Source organism: Tursiops truncatus, chromosome 2 (assembly GCF_011762595.2).
Source record: "Tursiops truncatus isolate mTurTru1 chromosome 2, mTurTru1.mat.Y, whole genome shotgun sequence".
NCBI lineage: Eukaryota > Metazoa > Chordata > Mammalia > Artiodactyla > Delphinidae > Tursiops > Tursiops truncatus.
This window is the reverse complement of record NC_047035.1, coordinates 146,409,377-146,425,171: the sequence shown is the minus strand read 5'-3', so window position 1 is coordinate 146,425,171 and position 15,795 is coordinate 146,409,377. Positions and strand designations below refer to the sequence as shown.

Below are 15,795 nucleotides of genomic sequence, written 5' to 3'. Positions count from 1 at the left end.
CCCACTCTGCTGGGGACATAGTGGGAGCGGGGGTGGCAGCCCTCCCAGTCACCCCTGTGATATGTGGTGGGCCTGGCGCGGCAGAGGCCAGAGCTGAGTCTGGGAGACAAAAGCAGACTCGGGGTGGCAGGGGAGTGGGCGGGGTCTGGGGACACCTAGGCTGTGCCAGAGAGCCCTTGTGGTCCCTGTTCCTCTTCCTGGACAGTTGTGCTGGGGGACTTGGGAGGAAGATGGGGTCAGGCCTGGCAGGGGCAGGATGGAGGCTACGCCGTGATCCCGGGGACACACCAAATGGGAGAGGAAGGGGGTCACCAAGAGGGAAAGGCTGAGGGGGAAGGGAAGAGCCATGGAGGCTGGCCCCTCCCCTCGGCAGCTGGCTTTTGAGGATGTTGCCATTCATGGGAACCGGGAGACCCCCCCGGGGACAGCCTCCCTTTCCCGGGCTGGATACATAACCCAAGGAGGTGGCTTCCTAAATCAGGAGCTTCCTGGCCTTTGAAGGGACATAATTCTGCAAGCCAAGAAAACCACCTTGTGGTCCACAGGGCGTGCCCAGGGTGCTCTCCGCGGGCTTCACGCTCTGCCAGGCCGGGGCCGGTGCCAGCTCCGTGCCCACGGACAGCATGGCACTGGCGGTTACCCTCTCCTGCACGCCTGCCAGCTCGCAGTGCCCAGAGCCAGCCCCAGACTGCTCCTCCCTAGGCTTGCTGAGCCATGGAGGCTCCTTCTCGCCATGGCACGTCTGCCCACGGCCCCTGCACTGGGTCTCCAGGCCAGAGTCCCCTGCCAAGCCTTCTCTTGCCCGGAATCCCCAAGCTGGTCTCCTCTGAGATCCTGTTTTCACAGCCCATCCTTGCCTCTCCCTGTCGGCTTAGAGCACCAGGGCTCTCCCACAGCACAGAGGCAGGTCCTTCCCATGGACACGCGGGCCTTGACACATGTGCAGGGAGGCTGAGAGCCTTCAGGCCTCCTGACTTTGACCTCCAAGGTCTGGCCTCTCCTAACACATGTCACCACACCCAGGCCATCTTGGGCTTATGGCAGGAGAGTGGGAACGGTGCGAGAACAGAATCATTTGTAAGAGTTACTCAACGGACCGACCCGCACTAGCTGTGCTGGTAGTGGAGATGCCTGTCTGGTCAATGTGAGAGGCCTAAAGGGAAGGGAGGAGGCCCAGGGGAGAGCCAAGTGGTCACTGAGAGGAGGGGCCACAGGGCTGTCCAAGGGACTGCGGTCCCTGCATCTTCTTTTCCTTTCTCTTCTGCCCGGGGCAGCCCCGAGGTAGCTCAGGGCGGTCACCCACCCATGCTCACCGTTGCTGCACGTGTGGTTGGTGATGCACGAGGTTCCCAGCTGTGTGAAGCCTGTCTTACACCGGCTGCAGTTCCTGCTGGAGCCTTCACAGCTCAAGCAGCTCTCGTCACACCTGCAGGGGAACACGGGTTCCCAGATGGGAAAGAGACACAGTCACTCCAGGCCCCTTCCCAGAGCCCTCCCGCCCTCCCGCACTGCACCCCCTGGCTGTAACTGTGCCCCCCACGACGGCCCGAGACCCTGGCCAAGCATCTGCATGTATCTCCTCTATTGCCCTGGGAGCGCGGAGACGGTCACGGCCAGTTGGCAGGAGGATGCCTGGAGCTGAGGATGGGCCCAGGTCTCTGAACCTCCCCGTGGCTCACCTGGACGCCCTCCTGGGCACTGTGGCCACAGGTGGCTCCCTGAGGATGTCAGCATTGACTCTTGGGGCTTGGGGCCAGGCTCCCCTGAATGTGATGGACATGACCCTGGGGCTAGCCGGGGCTGAGCCTCCTTTGTGGTGACGTCGGACTCCCCCCTGCGGACAGAGGGTGGGGATGCCCTTTCGACCTGTCCCGGAGACGGGACCCAGGACTATTGCTGACAGAGTGCCATGACCTTGGGGGTGGGAGGGTCGGCACACTCCACCGTCCCGTGCGTTTATCTGCGTCTGTCTGTGGCTGCGTCTGTGGCACTGGAGCTGAGCGGCTACTCTGGAGACTGTACGGCCAGCAAAGCCTAAACGACTCACCGTCGGGCCCTTCACAGAAGAGCCTGCCGACGCCCCTTCCTGCTCTGGGCCATGAAGGGACCTGGGCTGTACCTGCTGCCTTCTCCGCGTCCAGCTCCAGGGACTGGGTCTCCCTAGACCTACCTCCCAGCTCCCTGTCAGCTGCAGGCCCGGGAGCAGGGCTCGGACAGGGTGGGCGGGGCATCAGGTAGGCAGTGCTTGGGACAGATGCCACCTCCCAGGCAGCGACCAGACGCCAACAGCACGGCTCACTGTAGGCCTCCTTCCTGAGTGGGCCTGTGCCGGGGTCAGGTGCCATCATGGATTCTGCCTGCATGGGGCCTCCGGGACAGCAGGCCCTCAGCCTGGCTTTTGTTCTCCTGGGGTCACTGAGGGCACCTCCAAACTGGAGTTCGGGCCCATAGTTTATGTTTATAAACGTGTAAACCCACAGGCAAACCGCATCCTCCTGCAGCAAGAGCCTGCCCTCCCCCCTCACAGACCCTGGAGCGGGAGGACAGGGCCCGACGTGCAGACTCTTACTGCGCACTTTGGGGAAGATCCCAGGGCCCGGCCCCTGCTGCACCGCTCTGGCCGGGCCACAGGCCCCTCATGCCACTGCACAGGGGACCACTCCCCCCAACTCCCGCTTCTCTCACAGATGATGTCTGCTAGACAGGAGCTAGGGCCAAGCCAAGCCATGTAATTGGTGGTCAGCTGTCTCGAAGGCCCTGGCTGAGGGCTGCTTTGCTATAAACAGTAAGGGGGCGGCTACAGTGGAGACCCGGCTGCACACAGCTCTCTTTCTTCTCCAAATTCAGCCTCACAGAGCCTCAGGATCTCCACGGCAGCCCCCGGGGCTGTGTCGGTTTTCTTCGGCCATGTAACAAATGACCATGATGCAGCAGCTCAATCCACCACTTTTCAGCATCTCCCCGTTCCGCAAGCAGAGGCCCGGGCAGCCTCGGACGGGCTCGCTCTCAGGGCCTCACAAGGCCTCGGTCAGGTGTCGGCCAGCCTGGGCTCGGATCTGGAGGCCCCGGCTTGGGGAAAAATCCGGCACCAGGCCGCTCCCCCAACTGCCTCGGGGCCCCTGTTTCTCCGAGAGACCCTCTTGGCTCCTCCGTCAAGGTTACCGTGCCTGGCAGGTGGTCCTCTTGGGCAGGGGGCTTTCAAGACGCCTCTGGTTCTGCCCTCACCCGCAAACACCACAGCGACTGTCCTGCCAAACTCTGCAGGGCGGCGCCCGATGCAGTCCTCTCCCTGCCCTGCTGCTGGACCACTTCCCCGCCTCCCGTCTTTAGGCAGTTCCAGGTGACAGTCAGATGGCAGATATCTCGTCACACTGGGCACAGGACAGAGCAGAAGGCCTGCCTGAGTCTTGCCCTGCCTCAACATACCCAGGAGGGGCAGGGGGAGGGAGGGTGGTAGGAGGGTGGGGGGCAGACACCCCACCGAGTTGCTCTGTCTTCAAAGAGGTCCTTGATCCCCCTTCTAGGTCCTCTTCCTAAGTCTTGGGGTGGCCGGCGCCTCTTTTGAGATACTCATCATGGACTGTTCTCGGCCGTGGGCTTCAGCATAACGGGTCTCGACTCGGCATGCAGGCTGCCGACCTGGCAGGCCTGCGTCCCGGCCCGGCTTTGCCCCATGAGCCCTGCCTAGCTGCTCGCTCCCTCGAGGCTGCCCGGGCCGGCACTCAGCATTCTGGGGCCTTCGGGAAGCCAGGCTCTCTGAACGCTGCTGCTGCCTCGGTGGGGAGAGGCCCAAGGCCATTTGTCCTTCCAGAGGCATCCACACTGAGGGGTCTCCAGAGCCCTGGGACTCGGGAGACGGGAATTCTCTGAAGTGCTGCAATTCACCACCTAGGCGTCCCGTGCAGGGCGCTTCCTGGGGGTCTATCTCTGAGGCCTGCTGTGTCAGCCCCAGCACTGGACGCTCCTCCAGGACTGAAAGCTTTGCCACGCGTGGAGGTGAGCACCCAGGGAGCTCCTGCCCTCCTCAGCCGAGGAGGGGCTCACGGGGGCTGCCTGCCCCCTGCCTCCTGGCACTGGGGACCCCATAGCTTCTGGGTGCCCTGCGGGGGCTGGCTGCCATACTCGTGGGAATTCGCAGCATCCTCTGAGAGCCAGGGTGTCTGACAAACGAAACTGATTATCACTGTGTAATTCCGCATTGTCCCTGGCTGCCATACTTAGGGTAATCACCCTGGAACCAGCTGGCTGGTTAAAATGAAACTTTACTTCAGATACCGGTGCCGAGGGTCCTTCACGGGACTCAGCAAGGCTGGGTGAAGGTGGCTGGGTAGTGGGGCTGAAACCCTAACCCTCTTTGAGTGGGTCCCACAAGCGCAAGGAGCAGGTGGTCTCTCATTTGCTCACATAGGTTGTTGGTTTTCGTTTGTTTGTTTGTTTTAAAGAATAGGTTACAATCCACAAGAGTTCTCAAACACAGCCTGAGAGGATCTCAAAGATCCCCACTGTGGGTCCCCAGCTGTGAGCTGCCAGGTGGGCATGGTCTCCCTGCACTGCTCTGAAGTGGGCGCCTGAGGCTCCCTCTTTGAGTCTACGTCAGAGGGACGGTCCCTTCCCCACTCCCACCATCATGATCTTCAAGGTCACCTGCAGACTCCTCATCGTCACTCTCAGCCTAGACGAGACAGACTGCCCTGCCCTGTTCCTGGGCTCCAGGTGATGAGGCCTGACATGAGGCAAGATTCAGCAGGACAAGAGGACACCAAGCAGACGGCTTCTCCCTTCACTGCCCGCATCCCGTGACAAGAGAGAACACTGCTCAGAGCCCCCAAAAAAGGACGGTGCGCCTTGCGGACACACGGGAGGGAGCAGAAAAGGAGAACGAGCAGGGTTATAACATTTCTGCACTGGCTGGAAGAGGCTTTAGAATGAGGAAGTTGTCGGGATCTTGCATTTTCTCTAAATTATCCAATTTAAATTTTAAACAAATCCTACACATGGTTTCCTTAATGACATGCTGTGAACACACTGTGGTCCGGGGTGCAGGTGGGGCTCCCTGGCGTCTGCCCCGGGGTGGTGGCTCCGCCAGTCAGGGCCCCGTCCTCCGCGTCCTGCCCTCCCAGTCACACAGCGCCGGATACACAGTAGGTCTCCACAGATACTCAGGACGTGAACAAAGGCATGAGGGCCGCTGCCTGACTGTGACCTTGGCCATCACCACCTGCAGGGTCCCCTCCTCCGTAAACGGGTTCCTGTCTGCCCACTGCACCCACTGCTGTCATGGAACATGGCACACCCTGCCCCCAGCCCCTGGGACAGGGGCCACCAGACCCAGCCCTCCTGCCACTCCTCCACAGGCACCGCTGACCGCCCTTCCCCGGCCATCTCGGGCTAAGTCAGGAGGACTGCCTGGAACGCGCACATACCTTCGGCACACTTTGTGGGGCAAGCCCGGCATCTCCTCGGGGTAGAAGCCCTCGCCACAGGCTGGCACACATTTCCAGTCTTGGAAGTGGAAGTTTGGGGCACAGTGAATACATTCTTCTCTGCTGGGCCCTGAGGGGTACGGGAAAAGCAGCAGAGGTCAGGGACCGCCCACCTGCCCATCACATGTCCAAGACCTGCTGCAGCACCTGTGAGATCCAGGTCCTATTCAGACACCCCAAGGCCACCACACAGCTAGATTCACCCAGGTGCCACTGTGCATCTGCACTGGGCCCGCCTCGCCACTCCTGGGAGGTGGGCCTCACGCCCACATCTCACGGATGGGGACACGGAGGCTGCATCAAGCTCAGCACACCTCCCGCTGCCCGGGTCGCGTTCATCGGCCCTGATGCCAGGTGTCTCCTTCCCCAGCAGGCCTGGGCCCGATTCCGGCTAGGGCGGACACAGGTAGCTCTGAGTTCTCAAAATGTGGCCTGGCCAAACACACTTACACACTGGATTTCAGAGACATAGTTAAAAAAAAAAAAGTGCAGTAGCTCGTTGATTTTTTAAATATTGATTACATGTAGAAATGATGGCATTTAGATACATGGGGTTAAATAAGATGTTATAATTATTTTCACCTGTTTCTTGAGGGAACTTAAAGCTGCATCAGTAGCTCACATCGTATTTCTAGTGGACAGAACTTGGTGTAAGAATATGTGGGAAAAGGGAAAGAAGAGGTTTGGGGGCCTGGGGTTGACAGGTATTTGGTGTGAAGGATCAGGACTCTTTCAACAGAGAAAAAACAGCTAAGGGCTTACGGGGTGAGGCGTGGGGAGCAGAAAAGGCAAGAGCTCTGAACAAAGGGTCAAGGGTCGTGAAGGAAAATCTGCAGCCCAGTCAGGAGGCCTCATCAGCCTGGGCAGGCAGTGGTCCAGACAGAAGAAACCGTGCTGTCCATCTGTCTGTCTGCCCATCTGTTCATTCACTCAGGCCAACGACAAGTCAGTGCTGGGTGTGCACTTCCGTGTCAGAGTCCCCAAGGAGCATCAGAGAGGCAGCGAGGTGGCCACCGGCTGGCGGCTTAGAGGATCGAACTCAGGGAGAAATCATCTCAGATGCTCACGGAGACCACAGCCCCTCCTTAGACCTCCCCCCACTGTGGTCCTGTCTCGGCTTGAGGCCTGACAGCTGAGGCACAGGTGGAGTGAATTCTGGACCTACGGGGGGCCTCTGGGCTGCATCACGGGAGGACCCCTTTGCAGACGGGGGTCTGCAGGGCGGCTCTGCAAGTCCCGAGGTTTGGTGCTCCGGCAGCTGGTTTCTGCTCTCAGAACCATAGCTTCCAGCTTGGAAGGGGATTCTGAGCTCACCCAGGAGTGAGCGTGAGGCAGAAGCGGGAGCCCTTGGGGTTCCAGGGCCTTCACGAGAAGTAGCTGCCCACCCGCCTGGGGTCTCCACGGGGGTGTCCTCCCTCTGTTGCAGCAATGCAGTGGGAGAGCCGCCCCACAAATGCGTCCGGTTTATGTCCTTCTGGATGGACGGCTGCTCTTGTGCCCCAGCCCCCATCACTTATCTGCAGGGAGCATCTGGCGTTGGTGCCCCCCACAACCCCCATCACCCATGTCCTACTGCCCGGGCCGCCAGGGTCCCCAGTGCCTTAGGAGCTTCCGCAATGGGAAATAACACTCATTCTTATTTGCTCCTAGTTTAATGCTCAATTTGCTAAACTTAAAAGCGGATGGGGCTTCCCTGGTGGCGCAGTGGCTGAGAGTCCGCCTGCCGATGCAGGGGACGTGGGTTCGTGCCCCGGTCCGGGAAGATCCCACATGCCGCGGAGCGGCTGGGCCCGTGAGCCATGGCCGCTGAGCCTGCGCGTCCGGAGCCTGTGCTCTGTGACGGGAGAGGCCACAGCAGTGAGAGGCCCACGTACCGCAAAAAAAAAAAAAAAAAAAAAAATGGATGAAACCCGTTCAGCTGGGGTTAGAAGAAGAGAAAGCCCTGGGATGGGCAGAGGCGCCGGCCCCGTGACAGCGTGAAGGTGCTCAGTGCTGCTGAGGCGCGCACTCCAAAGTGGCAGGTTTTATGTCCCGGATCTTTTACCACGATGACAAAAGCTGAGTCAACACAGATCTCCTAGAGCAACTATTTTCACTACTACTAAACACTGTGAACTTTGTAATTCAAAGTCTCTCAGGGATTCCATTTAGTCACAAGGCTTTCCAGGCGTCAGACACTTGAAAAGCGGACACATCATAAAAATCGTAGCAAAACGGGTGATGCTTAGGCGGGATCCACTGCATCATTTGTGGGGCCTGGGACAAAGTGAAAACGCAGGGCCCTTATTCAAAAGGCAGGAAAAACGTGCTATGAAGGGTGCTAAGATACAAAACGCGTTCCTTTCTTCTGCCATCTCTCTCTTGACCTGTCATGGGGGTTTTTATCTGCTATTTCATGTCGTGCTCCCCTGGGTGAGGACCGGCCCTCGTGCCCCTCAACTCCACACACATGTGCCCCACTGGCCGCTAGCCGCTGACCCACGCGCCATGCCCTGCCGGGTCCCCTGCACCCACCCAAGGCAGACGGGTTCCCCAAGGGATCATATCATCTGTGCCAGAGGCTCTGGGTACTTGGACCAGGATGGGATGAGGCTTATTCCTACTGACTCACCACTGAGTGTCCCAAGGTACTGCTGGCCTGGGGTGGGGACAGATGCCACCGTGCTCCATGCTGTACTCGTGCCTAACCACGACTCTCCCCACACCGCACCCAGGCCCCTCACAGGCGGGGAGCAGCAGTGGTCACGGAGTGGGAGCTGGGAGGGGAGGGCCAGGTGGCCAGGGGCTCCCGACAGGGACCGTGACAGGCAGCGAGGAGCCTTCAGCGCTGGAAGTGGGTGGGGTCCCTGTCCTAGCAGTGGCCGGGGTGGATGCACACGTCCCAGAGCATACAGGGAACCCGGGCAGGCAGGTGTGGGGAGCAGGGGAGACCCCTGGACAGCCTGACCCCTCAAGTGACAAAGAGGTCTCTGGACTGAGTGAGAGACTGTTTGCCAACAGGCAGTGTGGGGATGCAGACAAAGGAAACCACACTGAATAAATGAAATCAAAAGCATTATAAAGCTACACGCCTGAATTTTATGGATTCAAGTGCCTATGAATTTTAAACAAGTGACATCGGCGATGCTCTTTCAACGTGGGCTAAACAATGAGGCAAAGAAACCATGAAAATGACAGGCCACGAGGCAAACGCTAGGAAAGGCTGCTGGGCCCCTGCCTTGCGGGGGGTTGTCCCAGGAGGGGGCCCCAGGAAGGCACATCTTCCAAAGGCCTTGAGAGTGCTGGTCTTTGCCATGGCATGTCCACTTCGGGTCAAGGGTCAAGGGCTCCTTGACATGGGCTCACGTGGCCACACTGGGACGGCTGCCCCATCCTGCCATGCATCCCGGGACCCATGTTACGGCATCAGTGACTCAGCAGAGACCTAATTCTTACAGCGTTACTGCAGCAAAAACTCAACCTGATGTGGGTTTCTTAGAACAAGGACCAAAGCGCTGGGTCAGGAAGGAGGATCAAGAGGAGAAGATTCAATCAGAAACACGTATGCGTCCACAAGCTCAGAATGTGCTACAATATCCCGGTGCCAACAAGTCTGCAGCACGAAACCCAACAAGACAATCATTCTCTGCGATTCTGCATAAAAACTGCGCCTGGAAGGCAGCTATGCCATCATCTCTGTGGGAAATTACAATACACATAAAATTGTTTACAGAGATCTTTTCCTCTTTGAGTAAAATGTTCAAAATAGGGAAGACAGGTACAAGGAACTAAGGCTATGTTTTAAAAAGCCTTCTTCCTTCACCACGGGAACTTGCCCAGCCTCTCCCCGAAGATCGATGAATCGTGAAACTCCGGCACTGCTACCCTGAGGCAAGGGCTGGGTTCCACGCAAGAGCTCACTAGCAGTTAGCAATCCTTCCCGGCCTGAAAGCATCCCCTACCTGGCTGGGCTCCTGACACCGGGAAACCCAGGCTGCTCCAAGTGGGCCCTTGTGGTTTTTCTTTTTTTTTTAATTTTAAAAATTGTGGTAAAATGTACGTAACATACAATTGACCATACTAACCACTTAAGCACACAGTTCAGTGGCATTAGGTATTCATATTGCTATGCAAGCATCACCACCATCCATCCATCCCCAGATATTTTTTATCTTCCCAAGCTGAACCTCTGTACCCATTAATCACTATTCCCCTTTCCCCTCTCCCAGCCCCTGGTAGGGCTTCTGGGATTTAATGCTGCAACACCCACGGAAGCCCGCAAGTCCTAGGGCTTTCTGGGTTTCCAGGTAGTCAGCCCACCGGCCTGGGGAACTTGGGCTCCAAATGTGGCCCCCGCAGGCCGTGAACTCACCCACGCAGGTCTGGCAGGTGGGATGGCATTCCCCGCACCTGATCAGCTCAGAGTCAAAGTAGGTGCCTGGCTCACAGTCTGGAATGCAGCTGCCCCGTGCAAGGCTGTTGAAAAGAAAAAAAAGGCAGTCTTTTATATCCTTTCCAAAGCTCTAATTCAATTATGATTTGCCCTCAAATGTCTTTCATGAGAGGAACTGAAGGTTGCTAAAGCACAGCTCTCGGAGTCACTTAAGGTTCTGAACTAATGAAAGCGGCAAAGCTGTCCTGCAGCATCTCGAGGCCGGCTGGAAGGGACACCCGGGCCTGGAAGCAGAGTCTCCGCCTTCTGGTGGCTGGTGGTCCCGAAGCTCCTTCCCAAAGCCCCATGGCCTCGGTCCCTGTGCGGGAGGCTGTGCCCTCCACGCCTTCTGTGCTCTTCTGCTCTGTGACACCTTCTCTTCACTGACACCAATCACGCTAGAACCCAAGGCCCACGAGGAGAACTCGAGCACGGGTGGGTCACCCCACTGGCTCGGTCTCACTGGGCGCAGCCCTGGGTGAAGCCTTGGCATCTGTGATGCGTGAGGGGGGGTGGCAGCAAGACTGACCCTGAGTCCCAGTGGGCTCCTGCCTCGCCCTTGCTGGAAACCTTCTGTGCTTCACAATGAACCTGAGATAAAATCCGCTCCTGGGACCCAGCAGCCCTGCCTGCTGTGGCTCTGGCCTTCCTCCCTCACCTCGCTCGGCCAGGCAGTGAGCGCACGGCTTCTGGAGCAGACCCTCTGCCCCTACCCCGGGCAGGCCAGCCAAGCTTCCTGCCCCTCCGTCCCCTCAGCTGTCCGCCAAGGCTCCTGCGTGGTCAGGTTACTTTGAGGACAGAACCCTGGCAGGTGTCGGGCACCCAGCAGTGTGAATGGGTGTTGGCTGCCACGGCTGCTTCAGTTCCCAAGCTCACTGCTGCACATGTTGTAGCTGGATCTGCTGCCTGACACATCAAACACATGCCGCAGGGTCTGTGAGAGCCAGAGGCTCCTGCGCTTGGTGGGGGGGACGTCGGTGGGGCTGAAAGCATCTCTGTATCAAGGCGGAGGCCGACCCCAGGGCTCCCTCTCGTCCCGGCCCCCAGCTGTTCAGTCAAGTCTTTACTAATGGATGTTCCCAGCCTAAAGAGATGGACGCACGGCTCGGCCGCCCTCACTGCTTCAGTGGGACCGATGATTTGAAGCCACAGCTAAAGAGGATATTGGGCAATAAAAGGAAGCTTTCCGTGGATTACGGCTGATGATGTTTCAGTGTCCACAGTCCTCTCTGACTGCTCGTCACGGCTGCACCGCTGCCTCCACCTGGGGGGCTGCTGCCTGAGAGGCATTTTCTCGCCAGGACACAGCTCCTGGCCCGAGCATCTGACCTCCTCTCCCCTACCTGACCCACAGGAGCAGGGATGAACCGCCCCCTCCAGCACATCCCCACTGGGAAACAGGCTCCAGGGAGCTGGAAACACAGTGCCTCCCACTGACACCCTGAGTCTCCGGCCTGGGTGGGGGGCCCTGAGGGAGGGTCCCCACAGCCGAGCTCCCAGGCCCCAGTGGCGGCCAGCTGAACCTCTCCGCCTTTCCCTTCTGAGGCTCTCCTTCCTCCACATGTCACCCCTCCACTCCTCATCCTGCCTCGTCCAGCTCCCTGGGTCAGAGAACGGGCATGACGTGTGACTCTGGGGTCCTGTCCCCCTTCCCTCCCCCGACTCCCAGGAGCGTGGGGCAGTGGACCCTCTTCTCTCCGATCCCCTGATCTGGAGGAGGTGGGGCGGGCTTGGGGAACCTTAGTCATGCTGCTCCCGGAAACTGTTCCTCTCCCCGTTAGTAAGATGTGAAGAAGAATGCCATATATGTCACATACGTCATAGGTTGCTGTGAAGATTAAATGAGGCAGTGTTGGTGAGAGCAGCTGGAGTAAAATGCTGGTTTTCTTCCATCACTCCTTACTGCAAAAGAATTCAACCCTGGGGGGTTGAATTTGAGGGGAGGGGAGGCTGCAGGAACGGCAGCATCCTTGTCCCCTGGGGGCCAGGTAGAAACGCAGAGTCACAGAGCTGCTGGGTCAGCACCTGCATTTTTTTTTTTTTTTTTTTTTTTGGTGGTACGCAGGCCTCTCACTGCTGCGGCCTCTCCCGTTGCGGAGCACAGGCTCCGGATGCACAGGCTCAGCGGCCATGGCTCACGGGCCCAGCCGCTCCGTGGCATGTGGGATCTTCCCGGACTGGGGCACGAACCCACGTCCCCTGCGTCGGCAGGCGTACTCCCAACCACTGCACCACCAGGGAAGCCCAGCACCTGCATTTTAACAAGAGCCCGGTGATGCCCCCCGGCCCCGCCCCTGCTCACTGCCCTCGCTGACCCGTCCCTTTCTTCCTTAAAGTGCAGGCCCTGGTTCAAGACTGGATCGCGGGAGGGTCCATAGCACAATTTTGCACAGAATGATTTCTAAGCTTCTAGATGATAACTTCAAGGAAGAAGTAATGTATATTTGGTGGCAGTAAACAGGCTACACCAACGTTCCAAAATATTCTAGTAAAAAATCATTAGCTCGGTCAGATGCTTTTAAAGGAGGCGTGGGCTGAGCTTGGTGGAGCCGGGCAAACCAGGAATTTACAGAGTATCTCCAGAGAGCGAGCCCCCTCTGCCCTTCCCTCAGTCATCCAGACTGGGAAGGAAACTGGAGTGAGTGGGGCTCGGTGCCTAAGAAAAGGAGCTCTGTGCTTTGTTAGAACTCCCTACCCTTCCAGCCGCCAGCCCTACTTTCTATGAGAGGATCCACTCTCGCTCTTACCAATTCTCCAAATGTTGCATAAAATGTAGACATTTTCCCCATCCTCTGACTTTCTATCATAAACACCAATCTCTAAGTGGAAATCTGATTTTGACTCGGAATCTGTATCCTGAAAGGCTTTGGGCCTTTGAAATTTTAGCTTTTAGGAAAAGGAGGCAAACACTTGGTAAATCAATGACAGACACTTATACCAGCATATACCCAAGGCCGTGCCTCAGGTCTGAAGGGAGGGTCTTACCTGAATCCTTCTTTACAGACAGTACATTTCTCTGGTTCATCCATGCACTTCTTACAGCTTGGGTGGCATTTAAGGCAGTTTTTCTGATCTGGAGAAAAATAAGAGGAGGAAAAGAGAAGAGGTGGGAAGAGTGGATGTGGATCAAACCCGGGCGAACGAGACTCGGGTGTTCCAAGGCGGGGCTGATGGAACGGCCGTCACCGGCGTTGCCTCTAGACAGGTGACATAGTGACCGACCGCCAGAGGCATGTGGAGACTGCGTGCCCCGGTGTCAGGTCACAGGCCTCGCACCTCCTTTCTGGAGTGAAGTCCTCACACGACCTTGAGGCTTGGAGGTGGGCCCTTTCCAGAGGAAACGTGCTCTAGTCCTGCATCTTCCCCCGGGACTGGAGCCAGCGGAGCAGAGTTTAGCGAGGTGCCAGTCTTCCTAAGTGTGACCGGTGGGGCCTGAGGGTTCCCCTGAGTGACCCCACCCACCCAGGGCCCTCACAGGCGTCTTTACTGACACGTTGGCGGTCACCTGCACAGACATGAATCTCTGACACCCACCACACTTTGGGGAAGCCCTGGGTCTCGGTGATTACCCAGGTCACTCATCCTGGCACCCGGTCAGCACCACCCTGTGCTCGGGGCCCCACAGGTGGCATCACACACATGCTGCAGGGGCTCAGCGAGGGCATCTGGGGGTGACTCTCGGGGTGACCGAGGTGGCTGGTTTTTGCCCAGGGGTGGGGTGGGGGGTAGGGATGGAGGAGCCTCTGCCCCGAAAACAGTTCTGGTTGCAGCCCAGGGCAGGTGTTTGCAAAGCCTGTGAAACGTGTCTTGCATGACTCTGTGTCCCCTCTAAAGAGTGTGGTTATTCCATGGCTTTATATGTCCTTAAGGATCCCTGGCTCCTTCCCCAGAGGAGTGAGAGCAACGCTGTGATGGGACCCCTCCTGCGGGATGCGGGCCAGAGGCGAGCTCTGGGAAGCGCTGCCCCCTCCCTGCACAACGGCCAACACGTCAGCTGAAAACTGTCCTCCATCAATTTAACCCAAGCCCTCTCTTTGGCCTCTTCCAGGCTGAGGTGAGCGTTCAAACCTTGGCATGAGGTCCTGGCCCCAGAGCCCAGCCACTCCACTTCCCAGGACAGGAAGGATGGCAGGACGCCTGTGCTGCTCTGAGTTCACTGGGTCATTGCTAGCTGTGGGCCCTTTGGCCTCGCTCGGCTTCACTTCCCCACCTGCAAGGTGAGGAAAGCGTCGCCCACCTCTTGGGAGTGTGGTCACTATGTAAAGTGCACAGCCAAGAACAACCTGTCCCCCTGAGCCGTTATGCCCGGCAGCAGGCTCCTCTTCATTCGTGGAGACCCGCAGACCTCCCTGGCCTCAGACCCCGGTTTCAGCTTAGCGGCTCTTGCTGGGAAGGGCTTTCACCCAGTTTCAACCACCAAGGCCACAAGTGGGTGCTGGGTCCCGCACCCCGCCCAGCGCCCACATCCACTGCTCCAAGAGAGACCGCAGGGCCTACCCGGCAGCCTTTCTACTTGGATGTCTGAAATCGGTCTGAGCCTGAGAGCCACTGGCTCAAGCTACCTCCCTGTCCATCCTGAATAATGGACACTGACCTACAGAAGTGTGACAACCCCCGACTACGGGGGCTCCATTTCTGAGTCACCTTGAACCACCCTAGCCAGGTTTTGGGTGTGAACTGCTATCCACTAACAGGGTCCGAGGGCTTTGATTTCATCCTCTCTCTCTCCCTCCTGTTAAGGATCCTTTCTCAGGACAGAGTACACAGGAAGCAGAGGGTGGGGAAAATTCTCCCAGGAGAGGGGACCCCAGCCCCGAGAGGGGCTGACTCCTGATTTCTAGGCCCGGGGACACACACTTACTTTCATCAGCATAAAATCCAGCAGGACAGAAGGTCACACAGGTGTTCACCTCCTGATGGTGGTAGAACCCGCGGCGGCAAGACAGGCACTGGGTGGGGCCCCGGCCGGAGCAGGTCTCGCATCCCTTGTGGCAGCGGCGGCAGCGGCGGGCTGCCATGTCCCCAAAGTAGCCCAAGGGGCACACGCTCACGCACTTCCTGTGGGAGCAGATCGGGAGAGGACTTTCCTACTGGCCCCAGCCCCACGGCTACCCGGCAGCACGAGGGTCAGGCCAAGGCAGGGCAGCTGGCTGGGAGGGAAGCCTTAGCTGCCTCCCCGTCAGCAGACTCTGAGGAAACAAAGGCCCCAGGGCAGAGGTAAACCATTAATGCCCCTGAGAAGTTCCTGATGCAGGGGAGGGCTGAGGGCTTGCATGGGAACCTGGGACGCCTGCCCTTTCAAAGGTTCCCCGAGGGGGGCGGGGGCACTCGCAGGTTGTGCTTGGCTTCCTTGGGCAACACCATGACGGTATCTGACTTTTGGAACGTTCAGCTCCGGCAAAACCCCACTGACAGTGCCCACGGGCAGTGAGTGGTCTCCAGGCTGTGTCCAGCCAGCAGAACAAACGTCTTCGCCCAGCGCAGGGAGGTTGCGGCTGTGTCTGGGCCCCGGGGACACCCTGAGAGTCCCAGCCGCACCCCTGCCAGAGCCCTGGTGGGTGTGTGCTCCCCAGGAGGGCTGCACCCCTACCCGGCGCTCAGGGCTGGGGGCTTCTCATTCACGGCCGACTGTGCTGACTTTTAGAACCGTACTGGCCCTTAAGATGACGTTTGTCTGCAGTTCCCAAGTGGTTGTCATGCTCAATACGACCCATTTTTGTTTAGCAAAATGGAGAGAAAAAAGTTCATAAGCACAGACAAACAATGCCACGGCCTCTGAGTTCTCATGGTCACGAGTTATTTATGAGATGAGAATAAAAGGTTACCAAAACATAAAATTCCCCAGCAGTGACCCTCAGGGTGATCTCCTTTCCGGGGTGTTTGGTTAATTCCTAAGTATGC

At 58.2% G+C, this 15,795-nt stretch overlaps 1 protein-coding gene across 6 annotated transcripts in view; it reads right to left on the bottom strand.

Moving 5' to 3' along the window:
* The window catches only part of PCSK6 (proprotein convertase subtilisin/kexin type 6), a 189,973-nt gene that overhangs the window by 1,467 nt on the left and 172,711 nt on the right, over positions 1-15,795 (bottom strand). For all 6 annotated transcript variants that reach the window (XM_033852286.2, XM_033852281.2, XM_033852283.2 and 3 more), the window contains 5 exons: positions 14,756-14,952; positions 12,880-12,967; positions 9,835-9,938; positions 5,424-5,553; positions 1,314-1,426 (listed from right to left, as the gene is read on the bottom strand). In XM_033852286.2, coding sequence (XP_033708177.1) covers positions 1,314-1,426; positions 5,424-5,553; positions 9,835-9,938; positions 12,880-12,967; positions 14,756-14,952 — 632 coding nt within the window. The remainder of the gene's footprint in view (positions 1-1,313; positions 1,427-5,423; positions 5,554-9,834; positions 9,939-12,879; positions 12,968-14,755; positions 14,953-15,795) is intronic.